The sequence below is a fragment of the Osmia bicornis genome, chromosome 1, assembly GCF_907164935.1.
Source record: "Osmia bicornis bicornis chromosome 1, iOsmBic2.1, whole genome shotgun sequence".
NCBI classification, from domain to species: domain Eukaryota; kingdom Metazoa; phylum Arthropoda; class Insecta; order Hymenoptera; family Megachilidae; genus Osmia; species Osmia bicornis.
The window spans coordinates 8,279,525-8,298,575 of NC_060216.1; the positions used below are offsets into that span (position 1 = coordinate 8,279,525).

The window sequence follows — 19,051 nt, forward strand, 5'->3', positions numbered from 1 at the left end:
AATGAGGTTTAACTTCAATTCTCAAAAGATTGATATTTCTACGATAGCGAATACCAATATGATACAAGTGTTGATATTCCAAGTAACAATAGACTCCACCTATTCAGGTGACCATGATTTTTAGTATGTAATTTTGTCGCCTTTAATGTTATCCAACTACCGTACGGTGATACCCTGGTATGAACATCAGGATAGCCTAATGCGCAGGGCTGACCATAGGAAACAATTCCAATCTGTACACCATTCAAAACTACGGGACTACCGGAATCACCCTGAAGCAAATAAAAATTTGCAAATAGAAAGCTTAGTATAATGAATAGTCGGGTCCGGAGCTGTAATCTTTCTTCTAATTGCACATGATGATACTTACGAAGCAAACACCTGTACTTAACGTCGTGTTCGTGCATATGTTATTTTTCGACACCTCCCAAATCAACGACTCGCACATTGATTGCGACATCACAAGCACGTAAATTTCTTGTAATTTAATAGATGGATTTAATCTCTAGGAGAAAAAAAAATGATTAACGTTTAGTTTTATTAAATAATTTGTCATATTGTTGCGAAACTAAGGACACAAATTATTGATCAATTAGGCAATTCTTAAAACAACTCACACTTGTTGTTCCCCACCCAGTCAAAGCAACAATTTCACCCGCAGCGACGTAATATGTCTCTGCAAGTGCAATCGGTTGAATTTTACTGGAGAATATAATTTCTTTATCCACTTGTATTAAACCGATATCATTTAAGTTCCTGTATTGATTGTAGCCGCTGTGCCAAATTAATGATTCTGCATTATAAGTAACACCACCCCTTCCTGGGGCATAGAAATTGGTTCCAGCAACAACTTTGATGGATTTCGAGTTTTTGCTGTAATATAATACGGTAAGATTAGTATAGGCTTTTGAAAAGCTTAAGAAATATGTGAAATGTATTTCAAATACATTTAATTTAAAATTACAGAATTTATTGTCAAGAAGTCTGAGATAGGAGTTAATATTATGCAATTAACTTTGAAAGGAAATACGATCAAATGTATAATGAGCTTTTTCTTTAAATAAAAGACTTACTTATAAATGCAATGTGCAGCAGTAAGGATAAAACGACTATTAATAATGGAGCCACCACATGAGGGTGAAAAGTTATGAAGTATTGATACTTGATATGGATATTTGCCTTCTGGAGCATCATGGCCACCAACAATTTGCGTGGCAGGAAAACCTAAAAATATTATAATATTAGAGAAATCTAGATAATTTAATAAATTTAAGCGGTAGGAATATTTACCTTCTTCGATATCATTGCCAGTAACAATTGCTGAAATTGGAGAAGCTAACAATATTATAATATTAGACAAATTTAAGTAATTTAATAAATTTAGGCGATAGGAATATTTACCTTCCTCGGTATCATTGCCAGCTACAATTCGTGCGTTTGAAGAACCTACAAATATTTTAATGTTAGAGAAATTTAGATAATTTAATAAATTTAGCCGATAGGAATATTTACCTTCCTCGGCATCATTACCAGCAAAGATTGGTGAAGTTGAAGAAATTAAAAATATAAAGTGTATTTGACTTTGGTGATATTCTCAACTTCAAACCAACTGATTATTAATATTTCACGAAACTAATCTTTAATCAATAGTTAAAAAGCACTTCACTATTTAAATTCTTTGAGTGATAAGAGTTGTATACTTGAACTTACCGGAGACAATAGAAATCACGAATAAAAGTACTCCCAGGGTATGCATGACGAAACCAACTGAAATCTTATTCACATTGTTCCACTTCATATTTGCTAATATTGTGGATTAATTGATTCTAAAGAACCGATAAACGTGAGCCTTTCTTATCTGATGTTTTACAAATAATGTAATATCATTTCCGCTAAGTGCCTACATATTATTGTAAATATTAAAATAATAAATTAAAGAATCGAAAATATAATTTAATACTGGCAAAATATTTTATGTTTATTTATAAATCCTTTTTTTTTAAGTTATGTATAGGGTGTTCGACAACAGGTGGGCAAAATTTTAAGTGGTGATTCTAGGGATCAAAATAAGATTGTTTTCCAGTAATTAACGTTTAAAGATTCGAGTAAAAGCGCCTGAAACCTGCAATCCGCCCAGCACTGACGACTGAACGTCAGGTCAGCAGGGGAAAGTACAGTCATAACCAAGAAGAGAAAGCCGGATGTTGCCCCTGCTGACATGACGTTCAGTCGTCGGTGCTGGGCAGATTGCAGGTTTCAGACGCTTTTTACTCGAATTTTTAAACGTTAATTACTGAAAAACAAAGCCGCAAACGGTATTTCGTTATTCTTGATTTTCATCTTATTTTAGAATCACCCCTTAAAATTTTGCCCACCTGTTGTCGAACATCCTGTATACCTTGATTCTAAACGTTTTAAAGTATTTTAATTATCTAATAAATGAAAATATTAAGCGACAAAATTAAAGTTTTATAATGATCGCAAATTAACTATTAAATTTTACTCAAATACTTATAGATCAAAATTGGTCATTCAGTTCATACGAAAATAGTCTCGAAAATTTATCAGAAAATGTAGTTTGTAAAAGAATGATTAGATTAAGATCAAGATTGATTCGAAAAAAATATAAGAAATGTTTAAATTGGAAGCAGAAAGATGTATGATCGAGAGGTTCGGTAAAATTCTTTCCGTACTTACGTTCAGCTTAATCGAATTTTAGATTTCTATTTCTTTAAACCATATTTCCTATGAATTTAGTAAAGCGATCAATAAGTAACTGTTATAATGTGTATCAATGTTATCTCCCAGATAAATTGATATCTACGTCCGTTTAACTTTTCTTGGTAAAGATTGGGCGGAACAAATTTTGATAATATGTTTATTAACATAGGCATTTTAAAAGAACTCTAAGGTGATATGATCAACCCCTTATCTTTATATTTATCTATTTTAACAAATTTCTTGTATATTTAATATAATTAACGCAAGAAAATGTTATTCTGTTCCTTATAATATACATATCTGGTTTTACATTTTTATTGTTCTTGTTTTTGGAAATTAATAAAAAATCTCTTATTAATCACTGCATGAGTAGTTAGAAATGTTGCGTTAGAAATGTACTATAAGAGTGAAAGCTTTTCATTTCTTTTTATTCTATTTTTCGATAATTTTTACTAGTTTCCGGAAGTTCCTATTTGGATTTGTTATCAAAATTAGATAAGTATATTGGTATCTTAGTATCGACTATAACGGCTTTAAAATCCGATAGTTTAGAGCTTTATCTAACTTATTCTGATGATTTTTTTACATTTATCGAACTTCGTAATAAATGAGTGGATAATTTAAATTATTTAATGGTGTGGGGTAAGCTGTCACAGAACATTTGACGTTATTTGTCACACCTCCTGTTTCTATCACGTAAATGGAAAGTTTGTATACTTCTAATTGTCAAATTAAACTACCACATCGTCAACAGCTATCGCTTACAACATGTTATCATAAATAAGAACCATGTTATACTAATTTTATCGAGAACCGTATGATCTAGATTGAAAATTAATTAATCTTATCAATAAAATAATGCAAAGTGATCTACGAAAAACGGGTTATTGATCTTATATAAAGAGAAAATTCGTGTCAACTTTGTGCAAATTCATACAGCACAATGAATTCCATCCAGGAGGCACTTTTATATTCTTTGCTCATTCTTGCCGGTATTGAAACAGTTTGTTTTTATTGAATTACACGTAAAAATAATCGATTGTCTGCAATTAGAAAAATATTTCAGTGAACAAGTTTAAGAAAATGCAATTCTTATAGCAGTGATGTTACAGTAGCAATTTTTATATTATACTTTGCCGAAGTGAAATTAATAAAATCTAATCAATGTTATTTATTAATGTTTATTACACAATTATTTTGTAGTTCGACAGTATACCAAATTATGAATACAATGCATTTTCACTAGTAATATGAAGTTCTAAACATAACAAAAAATTTAGAAAATTAAATAATCATGTTTTTAATCATTTCTATTACAGCCTACCATACTATTATGTTCGTTTCCATCAACACTAATCTTGAAATTTATTTTTTTTCTTTAAAGGCCCTCATTAAGTTTTGTTAATTTTTCATACTGTTTGGTCGGTAGAAAATTTGAGTAAAATGAGAGGAAGTGATAATTTCCAAACATTCTGATTCAACTATCAATCAAATCAAATTCATCTATATTTAATTGTAATTTTCCTTAAAATATGATATAACACATTCTTTAAATTTTAGTTGCAGGTAAGAATGTAGGTGCTAACATAAAAGCCGGTTATATTCCCGGATTCAGTGGTATGCCAAATATTGACGAGCAAAATTGCATGAACGAAGAACTATTTGCTGATTCCTACTTGTCAAATCCCCTTGAATGTGCTCGTACCTGTCAAGAAGGAGAAACGAGGACATGTTATTACAAATTTGTGCTGGAACGTTACCCCATTAATGGCGCGTAAGTATAATATAAAAATATCGTGTTACATGTGTTGATACTGAAAGTGGAGGCGTTTCAAAGATATCAAAGATATCTTTATTATTATTATTTTAAAAATGAAATTGTGTACTTTGTTATACATTAATGGAGGTGTTTTCGTACTCTCTACAAAAATGTATTAAGGTATTGGGGTCAAAAATTGAATAGTTCAAAAAATATTTTAGGAAGAGACCACTCGGCTTTCCTTATCTCTCCCTAAGATATTTTTCGAACTATTCAATTTTCGATCCAAGTCCCTTAATATAGTTTCGTAGAGAATAAAAACAATGCTTCGAATGATGTATAATCTTTGTTACATAATTCCATTCACAAAAAAAAATGAAGATATCTTGAGAAGAATAAGCAGAGTGTCTGTTTAGGATGCTTCGTTTTCAATTTGTAGTCGAAATTTCAGAATTTTGTTAATATTAATTTATCGCTTTCAGAGCATGCAGTCTTTGCACGCCTAACATCACTAACACACTTTGCGCCAATTGCCAATGTATCCTTGGTGATGGAGTCGAGCGTATGGCTCTAACCGTGAACAGAATGATACCAGGTCCAAGCGTCCAAGTTTGTCAAGGAGATTACGTGGTCGTTGACGTTTTGAATAATATCAATTCAGAAGCAGTGACGATCCATTGGCATGGAATACAGCAACAGGGTTCTCCACATCAGGATGGTGTTCCAAATCTAACTCAGTGCCCGATCATATACAAAAATGCATACAGGTAAGGAATACTGACGATGAATGTATAGATTTAGACCTGGTAGATATATTTCATGAAAATTCATTACAAAGATTCTAATGCCAAAAAATATATTCTTTACAGATATCAATTTTTCGCAAACACTAGCGGTACTCATTTTTGGCACGCGCACACAGGTGCACAGAAGATGGACGGTATTTTCGGCAGCTTCGTGGTACGAGAAACTGAAAAGCAAGACGTCCATTCGCATCTTTATGACTTCGATTTAGCAAATCATGTAATGCTTGTTAACGATTGGTTCACGGAGGAAACAACGAGCCGATTTCCAGGTCGTAAAATTGGTGTGAAACAACACCTTCCCGAGTCGTTTTTCATCAATGGAAAAGGAAGATATACGGTAAATAAATTTTTCTTAACTCAGAAAAGACAAGAGAGAAGAACCAAGGATTTTAGGAGAGGATTAAAGGAAATAAGAAGATGAAGATAAATAATTTTGTATGTGTTGTAGAATTCATATGGTGTTACGACAAACGTTCCATTGGAAGTGATCACTGTGGAAGCTGGTCATCGATATCGTTTCCGTTTCATTAACTCTATCTGTACTGTTTGTGGAGTACAATTGACCATTGAAAAGCACAAGCTTACAGTCATTAGTAGCGATGGCCAATCTGTGGAACCTGTTGTAGTTGACTCCATCGTTTCGTTTGCTGGTACAGTGGTCTATAAAAAAATAATTTACCATCATGATTTTTTATTATAAATTAGCGAAATTGTTAGTTCTGTATCAGAACTTTGGTACCAAAATTCTCGTCTAATGGTACAGAATTATTATGAAAATGTCGTTATTCTATGTACAGGTGAACGATACGATTTTGTTCTAAATGCTACTGAATCAAGTGGTGCCTACTGGATCCAACTTCGTGGGATAGGCGAATGTGAGGACGTTAAAATTCAACAATTGGCTATATTACAATATGTGAGCGGATCTACCACTCCAGCCTCGAGAGAACCTACTTACGATTATCCGCTTCGTAAAGGACTTGTAAGCCACTTTACTTACTTGGACGTGAAAATAAAAAGTTACGAAAGCTTTGTACTACTTTGTAAGGAACTCAGTAGTTAATACAAACTTAATACAAAATTGTAGATACTGAATCCAATGGATCTCGACTGCAAAAACAAAGTTTGCGTTAGTGACTTGAAGCATGCGTTAAAAGTCGATTCAGATATTCTGCAAGAAAAGCCGGATGTGAAACTAGTGATTCCTATAGGCGTGGTGAACCATTCACCTGAAGAATTTTTCAAACCCAACGAGTACAAAAACTTCTTAGGTAAAATATTAATTTTATTTCCATTTCATATTAGCCTTAAGCTTCAAATTGATGTGTCACAAGTGTTGTTTACAATACTTTTATTAGTCCATTAGATTTATCCTAAGAACGACCATTACATACTTGGCAAAAGATATTTTCTTCAATTATTTTTGTGCAGAGTAAGACAAATTTTCAGGTATTCTGCTTAAATCTACTGAATTTATATTTTCTTCTTAATTGATATTAAACAGTTGCGAGACCGAATGTGGTGGTAACGGAAACATTGAACAATATAAGCCTCTCACTTCCTCCTTCACCACCGCTCAGTCAACTGTCAGATGTTCCCGGAAGTGAAATCTGCAATGCCGATAACATGCCAACTAATTGCGGCTCGACAGTTTGTACTTGCACCCACGTTATTAAGGTTCCTTTACATTCTGTCGTGGAAATCGTCGTCGTCGATGAGTGTAAGTAATTGAAATTTTCTCCAAAGAGAGATTCGTCAGATGAAAAATTATTTTCTTTTAAGACAATTAGAAAACATAATTATTTCAGAAGAAATAATTTCTATCAAATGACGGTACAAAGCTAGTTGATTAATTATATACCTTTAATTGTATCACAAAATTTATATTGTAATTGCAGTTCGTGCAGCAGAAGTGTATCATCCCTTCCATATGCATGGATATGCGTTCCACGTTGTGAGCATAGGTCAACCATTAGGTCCTTTTTCGGACAGCACTCGCGCAATGACTGTCAAGTTATTTAATCAACTTGAAGAGTCCAATCAGGTTAAAAGGAACTTCAATGCTCCACCTAGCAAAGACACTTTCGCTATACCCAATAATGGATATGCCATACTGAGATTTAAGGCAGATAATCCAGGTATGTATTCAACGAAAAACTAATTTATTTTGTAATATGTGAGCTAATCAATTTTTTATTTTCAAGGCTTCTGGATGTTCCATTGCCATCAAATGTTTCATATACTGGTAGGTATGGAACTCGTTATACAAGTTGGAGAACCAAAGGACTTCCCAGAGACACCGAAAGATTTTCCGAAATGCGGCAATTACATACCGAAAGTTGAAGTGCGAAATCAAAAGAACAACCGAGCCAGACAATACTTTTAAACCTGCGAAAAATCATTATATTTTCTAATATTTATCAGAGATAAAAATTGGTTCATTCTACATTTACATACAGCTTAAATATATTAAACTCCAATTGCTAACTCGTGCCCTTTCATCATTTCAATTAATGGAAAGAAAGAAAATAAAATAAAACTTCTCAATATATTCTAATATTATAATAAAGTTATATTATTGTGCATACTACAAAAAATTTTTTTTAACGTCCTGTATATTCGACTTTTATACGTCAGTTATTAATTAATTCAATGCTAACTTAATTAACAACTGCGTTATACTATTTATCGTTTTTATTCTAACTATAGCCACACGTACAAATATGTTAGAATTTTTACAATAAAAAGTAGTTAACTCGCATACGTCGCCAGTTGTAATTATTTGAACATCTGTACACTTTGATATAAATTTAAACATAAACGATCATTATGAAATTATCGAAAAATTTGAAATCAGACTTTTTTTCTTGTATTATTATAAAACTAGTAATTATAACAGCCTGTTTACATTGGAATTTTCGTATTTAAGGTGATGCGAGCGTCGAAAACTTTACCGACAGTCCCTAGAAAAATCCCTAGATCGTAGAACACACCATTTTTCGTTCCTGCTGAACAGATTGCAAAGAAATTTGAGAGACGTGTTCAGGAGGCCCTAAAGAATGGCGCTCTGGTCCTTATTTTACCTAAATCGTCAAAAAGTTGTAAAATATTGAAATTACTGTCTGTCCACGGTCAAGAAAATGGCGGAACGGACTCACCTGAATTAATTTATTCATAATATAAACATTTTTGCGAATCGAATGTCCAAATAGAGACCAGAGCGCCATTCTTTGGATCGGATAGAGCAAAACGAGCACTCGGGTAATGGTGTACATACATTGGAAAGGTCCTTTCTTTATCCATGACTCTGGTCAGGCGCCAGATCTTGCCCTTGTCCACAGAACACATAATTTCTGCTTTTCATTTGATAGAAATTCGCTACGTTGACTAACAAATATTTTTCTTATAACAATTTTCGAGAGGAATTCATTATTGAATGAAAGTAAAAATTTGCATAAATGGAGGGTGGATGGGATGAGGTAGGGAGGGTCTCTAAACCGCAGCAACCTCCTCGTGGTGAGACCTGGGCAATCGTTATTATTTGATGACTGATTAATAACTGTATCATTATTTCTATGGTACATTTATTAATTATACAGCAAATAATACGAGTGAATTGGCTGCGAAGTTTATGCTTTCTTTTCTATTTAATCTCTGTTATATATTTTTCAGGAACTATGCCTTTCAGATTCTGAAGTGTATCACCTCAGAAGTGTATATAGACCTCAGAATATGGACCTCATTTAATGCTTTTTTGTCTCAGGATTTTTAGTGACTCCTAATTACACTTTGCTGTACCAGTAGAAACTTGAATTACACCACAGCGCTCTCAATGATACGAATTCAAATTAAAAATAACTATTTTCTAATTATATATTAAATTTCAATAATATTTTTCTTCTAAGTTAATATTAGTGTTTTTGAAATCATGATCATAAGAATTTCTATACATTCTTTTAAACTTTAATATTTGTATGTATAGCAAGTGATAAGGTCTTCCACATAGGATTTTGAGCAAACTGTAAAATATTAAAAATCATTCAAACTGATTGAGTAACAAGAGGAGCGAACCGAACGTAAATTGCTTAGAAACAATATTCTTATTTATTTATCACACACCAATATACAAAAATGAACTGTATAATCAATATCAGAATATAATATACTACGAAATTCAAATATATTTAATAAAGATATATTTGAGTATCTTACAAGATTAGAATGATGCTTCAACTTGGAACAAAATTGTCTACAACATTGTATTTTTTTTTGTAGTTGGCACAGAAATTCTGGTAGAAAAACGTCTTTTCTACGGCCGCTCTAAGGATTATAAATAAGTATTAATTTACGGGATCTTACGTCTAACGAGTTTCGCCTAAGTAGTCGTGAATAAAAATAAAAGATTCAAGATATTTCCTCCCATTTTTTCAACTTTCAAGATTTTTAACACTTCTTTCTATACATCCTTTTTTTGTTCAACTAAATTCACAGAATTAGTCGGAAACTGAGTATCGTTCCTTCGTTATTCAACAGACAGACCGGCAACAATATTAAAGCGCAAAATCGTAAGGGAGAAAATTGTATCCTCTCTAAGGAAAAAGAAATTCTTTAAAAATTACATAGCACGAATCGTTTTCCTCGGGATTAAAAACAGAGGGATGTTTCGGCACCCTTCACGACCACGCTAACAGCTCGTCTCTCTATGAAAAAACATGGAATGATAATAGTAATTACTTTTTTTTTTGTCTTGCCTTGTTATCGATTTATATCTTAGTAATGTTACGATTATATCACAAGAAAGATTCAAATACTCTGTACATAATATCCCGGAACGCGAGACGTTCGATCAGGTTTCTTAATCCTTACATTTACATACGCCTAAGATTTAATTACAAAGTTAGATATGTCTCAGGTTCACCTGGTATTGTACTTCAACGCAATTTCTCGTGCTTCCTTTCCTCAATTTACTCTCTCCTTACCATTCTGTATGAAACGGTCGAGCACTCGATTGCTCCTGTATCGGTACGAACACGATCATTGATTCTACTCTTCGCGTCTTAAAAACGTAGCTTTATTTAGCTATACGTTCGATCTCGTTTCTTCGACTTACGTTTCTAACTCGATATCGTTAATTGGCACATCTCGAATGGCAACTTTCGCATTGGCACGATGAAAAAAGAAAAGACTAATCGTCGATGTCGACGATATATGTAATTTGTTCTTCTGTTCGTGTCGAGAACAAAAATCGTGGAATAATTAGGAGGAGAAGGGGATACATGATCTTATTGCGATTGATCGTTCGAAAGATTGCTTGTTGATCGACGCGTTCGCTATTAGGACACTGGTCTAATTAGGCAGGGACCAAAATGGGCCTAGCCCTCAAAAATGTGGATTGGGCCCTCACCATTTTAACATTTCATAATTAGAAAATTTTTTAATTTTTAAGGGATTTGGTCCGTCCCCAAAAAATGATAGTTACACCAATATATTAGGGATTACTATTGTAAGTTCGTTTTAAAAAATGGTGTTAATCGATTTCCAGCGGGTCTGAGTTAATTTTGACACCAACAAATGGTTCTTTACATGGTATTTAGGATGTGTGATAGAACATTAATTAGATAAAGTGTATAATAAAACGTTGAACCATCTGAAAATTGCACTGGCTATGATCTTAATATAATATAGCAAGCTTGGAGCGAGAAGTTTGCACGATATGCTTGAAAAGTGTCTTTTGGTATTCCGTACGGAAATTAATTCTAGCTAACTATAAACTCGTATCGTTAATTCTAGCTAACTATAAACTCAGTGTAATCGTGCTGAAATCGAAACTAGCAATCGTTGTGAACGGATAATTCAGCTATTTTGATTTAAATAGAAAACTTGATCGGCAATTAACGCAATAGATAACAATCCTAAATTAATACTTTTCAGCCTCGGACGGCTGTGACGTCACCTAGCTAACATAGATGAAATATTTTTGTTTAAATTCGATGCAACATTTTAGAGATTCTAATAATAGGAAAATCATAATGCAACCGAGTCCATGATGTTATCTCTTGATAATATTACATCTAATGCTGCACTGCTATTATTATGCCATTAGTGCTGATTGTCGGTGATAAAAAGCAAAATGAAAATTGCAAGGTGTTAGCAATGAGATTTATAATTTCAAAACCTGTAATATTCATGAATATTCAACGAGTGTTGTTGATTCGCTAATTACATGACAGACACATTTGTTCATATGAAATTAACACTTGTTTTTATGGAATAGAACGATAAGAATAATAGATATTATTAATAAATTAAATAATTATTTATTTTGATGATACTAAAAGGGATATGTGTCTCATTGTAGATTGAAATTAATTTAATATCTCAACTGTACACATAATACAAAATTCTTCCAATTAGCAATTTTATTTCCAATAAATTCAATTGAGCTTTCCCAATTGAACAAATTTTCATTGTACATACAATGAAAAATATGAAAGCACGTGAACAAATATGCGAGTCACCGTGAACAACTACGCATAAAATAGGGCAGAGCTGTTTTACACATTGGACTCGGTCGATGGATAAAAATCGCCTGTAAAATATTCACAAGTGAATTACGTTTACAACTGTTAAATTACAAGCTGTAGAGAGCAATATATCACTATGCTGATAATATTAATGCTTAGATAGCAGAGTTCATAATCGATGCTACGCTCGGTAACGAGCAAAGAATAACAATGCTTGAGCAATATAAACAATCGGCTCAAAAAATTCTACGAATTAATTCTTCTTTATCTGTGTACAATTATCGATCGATTCGCGAGTTGCAAGAACAGAAACAATCAAGAAATTCAAACCCAGTTCACTCCTTTCCAACACATTTCTATGTTCATCTCTTTTAAGCGCCGCAGACGTATATAAAATCTCATTACCGTGAATTAGACACATATATACAATTTTTAAACTTATCTCGATATTGAAAAATAAAAAAGAACAATCATACCTACAAGTGAATCTATACAGATGCAGTTTATAATCTAAGCAACGTCCCTGGTAAGCATTCACGTCGAAAGAATTCAGTACTCAAAAGGTTAACGCGTTGAAAACTGGGAATAAATTCCTAATCGTGTTCGAATCAAATCACGAACAAGTCTACGACGTCTACGCTGAATTTCATTTGTCTCGGAACGAAACGATCCCGACCGTCTCGATAAGCAAGAAAGTCTACCGGTAGATCGCGAAGTTTGGAGCACGGGTAAGAATCATTGCAAAGATTAAATCGTAACGATTGCACAAACGTTTGGATTATCGCTAAGCCTATCACAAGTAGCAGTACAAATATCCTCCGTTCGAGAGAAAGAGAGAGAACCTAAGAGGAAGAAATATTGAAACTTTCAATGATCGCGGACTCGTTGCAACCACGATCCTCTCGAATCGATCGATACGGATAGGACCCGTTTCTTCTCGATCAGCATAGACGCGTCTCAAATAAAGTAGGCAGTGAGGGAACGAAGTTATTCCTACCTTGAGTATACGTTGTTTGTCGATAAAGATACTGTGCAGAGATGGCAAATTGGTTGGCAGAAATCGAGGAGTAGTACAGTCTTTGTCATTCATTAATTGTAGTAGTCGCTGGATAATTACCTGTTAGCAATAGTAAATGACTCGCTTCTAGAGCTCCAAATGTGGATAATTATCGAACGAATATTATAATTAGGTAACAAAATGAAGTGTACGCGTGGGAGATCGAGGGGTTCCTAATATGGCGGCTAATTATCGAGCTGTTGTACTCTGTTCACCCTACCAAATCTCATCTTTCGTGATTTCGAAATGACACATGTTTTAGCTATCGTTTCATTCAACAACGAAAATATATTAATCATGTTTCTACTAACTAACAAGTCATCTCTGCATAGTAAACGATACATACGACTGCAAGTGTGTGTTGTCAAAGTGTCAACGAAATAGTGTCCTGACGTGATTCCCTAAAAAATAAAGAGGAAAATTAAATATCGTATCTCGTGTGTCCCACTGCCGGCCGATTCGGTTCGACCAGAGCTTCGATTAGACCTTTGTCGAGGTCTACGATCGAGATTTCGTCGATCGCTAAACGGTGATTGCACATTGCTCGCGACTTCGTGTCGTTACACCTAGAACACATTCGACCAGCCAACCTCGGCGAACACGGATATCCGCACCAAGCTGTCACGCTCGTTCCCCTTCCGATTTTGCTGGGCTCTATTTAATATGCTTTTATATAGTTTCTTCTTTATTTTGATTATTCAATCGCGCTGGTCTCTGCACGGACATACGCGTCGTTTCAGTGGTCCACCGGAAGCTGTTAGCGAGGAGGACAACTCGCAATAAGCTCAGTTGTATGGCCATGAGTGCCTGATTGAAGTGACCACGTTCGAGGTAGGCGGGTCCTCCGGGCGTCACTTCTTCATGTCGTTCATCAACGTGCCGTCCTTGCTCTTGTTCGTGTCGAGATTCGATTGCTGACTACTTGTCACGCCGCTACCGTTCCCTGGATACATCTTCTCCAGGTGATTCAGCGACTCGCTTAGGAACTTCTGTAATTTAACCGTGCGGAATCGCGACATTAGATAAATATTTGAATTGTTACTCTAAGACATTCGATACTAGGTATCCTCGATCGAGGACAAGATGATGCTGCATTCCAAAGAAATGCAAAATGTGGAATAAAGATTATTGAGTTATATAATTATTATTTATTACAATTCAGATGGATCGGTGGGGTCGAGGTGGCGTATTAGAATAACTAGAAAGTTGCAGCATTCTAAAGAAATGCAAAATGTGGAATAAAGATTATTCAACGAGTTTAATGATCATTATTTGTTACAATTCAGATGGATCGGTAGAGTTCAGATAGCGTGTTAGAATAATTAGAAAGTTAATGAATAGCTTTCTGTTTTTTAAATAATAAGAAAAATCAATACCTGTATTGCCGTAAGAGCGGCTACGATTGCAGGACTCCCGAATCCATGTGATATAAGAGAGAAATGTGTTAGGTGTCTCTGTATGCTTGGATCGAGGATATGTTGCGGCCGTGTGTTACAAAGTGGTGATCTATCTTGATTCAGAAGATCCATCAGCTCTTTGGTGATTTGTCTGAAAAACATACCAACCACGTTAAACTTCATAATTCACCTGACAAACCATTATATACTTTGTAACAGAAATTATAGTCATTCCTAGTCGCGAAAGGGTTAAATGCAAAATTTACTGTAGCTAGGTGGCAAGATGCGCCAAAATTTTTAACTTTTTTTCTTATTTTGAAAAGCTGCTCTCTATGATTTTACAGACTTATTGTTTTGGGGCTTCCTTATAATTTTGCAAGGTTTTGACCTAATCGATACTCCAAAAACGCACCCCAGTGAAATTACAGTAATTTCACGTTTGTTTTCTTTTTTCACAAAAGCGGTCCCGATTATCTCGATAGATTTCTTTCGCCATTGTTTTCAACTCGGAGATAAATTCTTACTTGGTGGCATGAAGAAGTTCTTTTCTCCTGTAGGAATCTTGCGGTTCACAATGCTGCCGACTCAGGTATTCGGCAACTTGTTTCGCAGGGAATTCGGTTTCGCAAACATAGCCGAAGTCTCTGGCAAGGTGAATGGCTTCTCCTGCAAAAAGAAATAAAGTACTTAAGGTATGGAAGCGGAATCACATAAGCCAAGTATGAAAATGTGTGAATTAATATTTTTTACACATTTACGACTTAACATTTCATTTCAATATTATCCACGATAATTTTTACTAATCTTTTTTATTATGTTTCGTATGTTAATAAAATACTTTCATCTAAAATTATTGCATATTTTAAATAGAATCATCACTTTTATATGTACGAAAATTTTCGTAAGGGACTGTACGCGATTGTGAATAAATAAAAGTACACTTTCGTATCGAAGCATGAATTTAACACGTGTCATCAGGAATGATTATCAAAGATCTAATCGCTAGCGCAGGTCGGGCGAGCTTTTGCACGTTGCACGTACAAAGTGCAACAGGTCGATTTTAATACCGTTCATAGAACCCATCTGCATACTCCTTCCATCGCGTGTTCCATAACTTCTTTTAATTCCCTTTAACTAAATTGCTATCTTCCTCACGTACTTACATACCCAAGATACAGACGATTAGTTTGTGAAAAGAACTTCATGGGACACTAGGATCGTTTATTTTTATGAAATGAAACATTTCATAAATACTAATTTCTTATCCTATGTTTTAGACGGTATTGTAATTGGATGTACAAAACATGGTACATCCAAACATTGTAATTCTTAAAATATAATTATAATACATTTTATACATTTTTTTTCCTTCTAATTTAAAATGTAACGAGTAATTCTACTTTAATCCAAACTAAAATAATCGCAGTAATTTTATAAATAGATCCTCGTCATTATTTTCATTCGTTCAATTTCTACTCAATTTCTTCGAGCATGTAAATTATGTTGCAGCGAATTATACGCTAATTCAGCTTATTCAATTACCAACGATAATTTAGCGTAGCAATAACCGAATCCAAGGTGAACGTATTTTCGCAAACAGCGTTAAAGTTTTTTCCACCGGGCAGCTGGTAATTGTCACGTCGGTTTTTCGATCGAACGAGCAACATAGTAAAGTCATCAAGCAAAAAGGCTAACCATTAATTCGCGAGTCACGTTGTTGATTCGTTCTTTGGTGCAACTGCGTGTGCCAATCTGAAGCCCCTATCTGTAATCATCTTCCACCAATCTGTACTCCTCATCTGCATCCAGCTACGTACGCTTCTGTCGTTTGTATTGAGTCGTCTCGTTGCATGACCGTATCACGAATGATAGTTTCGATTATTTTCTTTTTTTTTAATAAAAATTGTTTTTTCGCGATAAATTTAATTTATAATCACTCTTGATAGTCACCGATGATCAATCCTTCAAAAACCCTTGAACGGAGAACCATGGAGACAGCCCCAATTTTAATTTAATTTGGCATTTTATATTATTTTTATTTTCTCAATTTTACACTGTTCCTCTGAAAATTATACTTTTAATATATGAAAATCTTTTATTTAAAAATTACACATTCGAAATGATTCCTATTATGTTTTTATCGAAAATACATCCAGTATTGAACTGGATGCACTAACTGGAATGGCCTTCCATGGTGTGTGTAACCGTGATTGCATCACCGTGCGGCAACCAGACCACGAATTTACGCATGAATCACGCACAGGTATAAGTTAATCGTACGCGGCCAAAGTATACCTATACACCTGGTGCGTTTATGTCCTCCGTTCGAGAGGAGGTTCCCACACTTTCGCTGCACTCCACCGGCTCTTTCGACGGCTATCACATGTACCTACCTCTTAGATATAAGGTGGATATTTCGAAATAACGTGTCATTCTACGAATTTGATTTCTGATTGTGAATGCTTCCGAGCTTTCTAAGCTTCTTATTATTATAATAACTCTCGGTTATTGCAGAGGGAAATATTTTCAAGCCCAAGACTATCTTGCATGAGATGGGGTAGAAAATAAAATACCGAATAAAATATTTTTCTTAACACTATACCTCCTATAAATGAACCTCTGTAAAGAATTATTATGTAGGGGAAATTGGGGACAAAAGTAGCAATTTGATTTTAAACTATGATGTTGTAAAAATTATTACATTTACAACAAAAATGTTTATATCAAAACTCTTACATAGTTTTTAAATTGAAGATTTATTTTTTAAAAGTCATGGTAACTCATTGTCAGTAATTTTTATTATTCGCGTTACTTTTTAAATACACAGAAACGCAGGAAAATATTTGAATTTAAAATACTAATTAAGAAGATGTAGTGTTAAAGGCTCCAAATTAATTTGAACAGCTAATATAGGTATTAATTGCTTATCTATGTTGTTAGAACATATTAATTCTGTACTTTAATTGTAATTTAGCATTGTATATCAAAAATTTGCGATAATAGCTATAATAGATTTTGAGTTATCTACGATGTTACTTTTGTCCTCGCTCTCCTTTATCCAGAATGAATATCGCTAAAAACTGATGCTTCAAAAATTCATCAAGCGCGAAGATTGAAGTCAATAAGCAGATACGAAGATGTTCGTATCGATGCATCAAACTTTCCATTAACAATAATTCATCGAGGACGAAGAGCGAATTCCAATTAACGATCTCGACCCGTAGCTATTTGAAATCGAGGTGGTCACAGGTTGCGCAACGCATAATTAGATTTTATTCAGCGATACCGCTTCCTTCAACAAATTTATTCCATTTATTCAAATAAGCATCGATAATGACAAATATGATCTATGTATATCCGTTACGTGTTGCCGTTTCCCCATATATTATGGTGCGCGTGACTGTTAGAAAAAGTAGAAGAAGAAGAAGAAGGTGGTACGAAGCGTAGAACGCAACAGTTGTTCGAGTAAAATATCCACGAGATTAATTTCCGTCTTCGAAATGCCATCAAGAAACGAGGATTCTAAATGTCCGATGAAACGAGTTTGAAAACCTGTGTTGCCAGACAGTTAATTAGATCGCTGAACGGGATATCCCGAGCTACGCGTTCCGTCCACTTAATAGAATTGATTCTATGGTTTATGCGTTATTAAGGAGCGAGCCGCTCTTCCCTTCGGCTAGCGATAGTACATTAAAATGAGCCAAGAATTTATTGTCGAACCGTGAAACTTATTAACCACGTATTTCGACCGAGTACCTATGCTAAAGTCTGTTTCATTTCGTTAAGTTACCTCGGAGTACTATTTACCTTCGGTTTCGCGAGCAAATTATAATTAAAATTAAAGTAAAATTGAAGATGTGATAATTCAATTTTGAAGAATTATTTTTTAAATTCAGTATGACATAGGATTTCGATTATTTAATTATGTGGCCTTCTTAAATAGAAAAATTATACCTTTTATAGTTGAAAATTTGTTAGGTTAATTTAAATGAAATTTTCTATAAGTGATCAATGCTAAAACGTGCTCTGAATACACACATGTCATCTTCACGTGTCAGTGGCGGGCAAAGCAAAAGCCGAGACAGTGTTTTATAGAAGCCCACCAACCATAAATTATAATCAACGTCCGCATCAACGCTCTAACAATTCTTCGGTTGAGTCATTAAAGCTTCGTCAAGAAAAGGAGGGCCTCTTATTTGTTGAGTCTCATTGCATATTGGTACGCGTGTGTTATTAAGGGCACGGTTAACAGTGGATGTCCTGTAGGAATGGATCCTGGCTATCTGATTGCTATATGTTTCACCACCGGAAATCAAACCGCGTTAAACAAGCCCGTACTGCTGTTAAAAAATACGTAACGTCCTTTCGTTAATGCGAAACGATTTTATCTAGACAATTTCGAAGTTGTTCGCCAGTTAATTGCAATGACAATTTCGTTTCTGAGATAACGATTGAAATATGGGGCACAGTTTCACGCAGTTTTTTTATATTTGTTAATTAAAAGTAAGGGTAAGAATAACAGCAGTCGAATTTTAATGTTGTCGCTACTTTAGGATATTTCTTAGTATTGGACATTTTTGATAATTATTCAGAATAAGAATAGTTAATTATCAAATTTCGAATTTTAAGCTTTCAATTTGCTCTTTTATAACAGTAGTATTATTCAAAATAATATTTTTCTTTCTTTCTTTTTAATTATTTCAATGTATCTAATCGGTGACCCCCCACACTATAAAATTTTTCTTTAAAAATTCTAGAAAATTAGAATTATCAGAAATTTTTCCAGC

The 19,051-nt window shown here is 34.1% G+C and overlaps 3 protein-coding genes across 7 annotated transcripts in view; 1 reads left to right on the forward strand and 2 right to left on the reverse strand.

The window, feature by feature from the left end:
- Positions 1-38: 38 nt before the first annotated feature.
- LOC123988331 (chymotrypsin-2-like) lies at positions 39-1,798 on the reverse strand. Its single transcript, XM_046287961.1, has 7 exons — positions 1,711-1,798; positions 1,402-1,446; positions 1,291-1,320; positions 1,074-1,224; positions 618-873; positions 371-505; positions 39-272 (listed from the first exon to the last, which is right to left on the reverse strand). Exons 1-7 carry the CDS (start codon positions 1,796-1,798, stop codon positions 39-41), a joined length of 939 nt encoding a protein of 312 aa, XP_046143917.1.
- Positions 1,799-2,632: 834 nt separating this feature from the next.
- Positions 2,633-8,396, forward strand: LOC114882906 (laccase-5-like). Its single transcript, XM_046287974.1, has 10 exons — positions 2,633-2,675; positions 4,282-4,495; positions 4,963-5,247; positions 5,350-5,623; positions 5,735-5,936; positions 6,084-6,268; positions 6,374-6,557; positions 6,791-7,011; positions 7,172-7,424; positions 7,491-8,396. The coding sequence occupies exons 1-10, from the start codon at positions 2,633-2,635 to the stop codon at positions 7,670-7,672; spliced, it is 2,043 nt and encodes a 680-aa protein (XP_046143930.1). The 3' UTR covers positions 7,673-8,396.
- Positions 8,397-9,371: 975 nt separating this feature from the next.
- Positions 9,372-19,051, reverse strand: part of LOC114882887 (transcription factor AP-2-epsilon) — a 161,644-nt gene continuing 151,964 nt past the window's right edge. For all 5 annotated transcript variants that reach the window (XM_029200044.2, XM_029200043.2, XM_029200041.2 and 2 more), the window contains 3 exons: positions 14,789-14,930; positions 14,244-14,415; positions 9,372-13,856 (listed from right to left, as the gene is read on the reverse strand). In XM_029200044.2, coding sequence (XP_029055877.1) covers positions 13,719-13,856; positions 14,244-14,415; positions 14,789-14,930 — 452 coding nt within the window. In that variant the 3' untranslated portion in view covers positions 9,372-13,718. The remainder of the gene's footprint in view (positions 13,857-14,243; positions 14,416-14,788; positions 14,931-19,051) is intronic.

Bases quoted from the DNA above. Each gene is read 5' to 3' on its own strand.
- LOC123988331 (XM_046287961.1), bottom strand. From the start codon at position 1,798: ATGAAGTGGAACAATGTGAATAAGATTTCAGTTGGTTTCGTCATGCAT. The intron at 1,225-1,290 runs GTAAATATTCCT...TAATATTTTTAG, and splicing joins TGGCAATGATATCGAAGAAG to GTTTTCCTGCCACGCAAATT. The intron at 874-1,073 runs GTAAGTCTTTTA...ATTATATTACAG, and splicing joins GCTGCACATTGCATTTATAA to CAAAAACTCGAAATCCATCA.
- LOC114882906 (XM_046287974.1), top strand. From the start codon at position 2,633: ATGTTTAAATTGGAAGCAGAAAGATGTATGATCGAGAGGTTCG. The intron at 5,248-5,349 runs GTAAGGAATACT...TATTCTTTACAG, and splicing joins ATATACAAAAATGCATACAG to ATATCAATTTTTCGCAAACA. The intron at 5,937-6,083 runs GTACAGTGGTCT...TTCTATGTACAG, and splicing joins CTCCATCGTTTCGTTTGCTG to GTGAACGATACGATTTTGTT.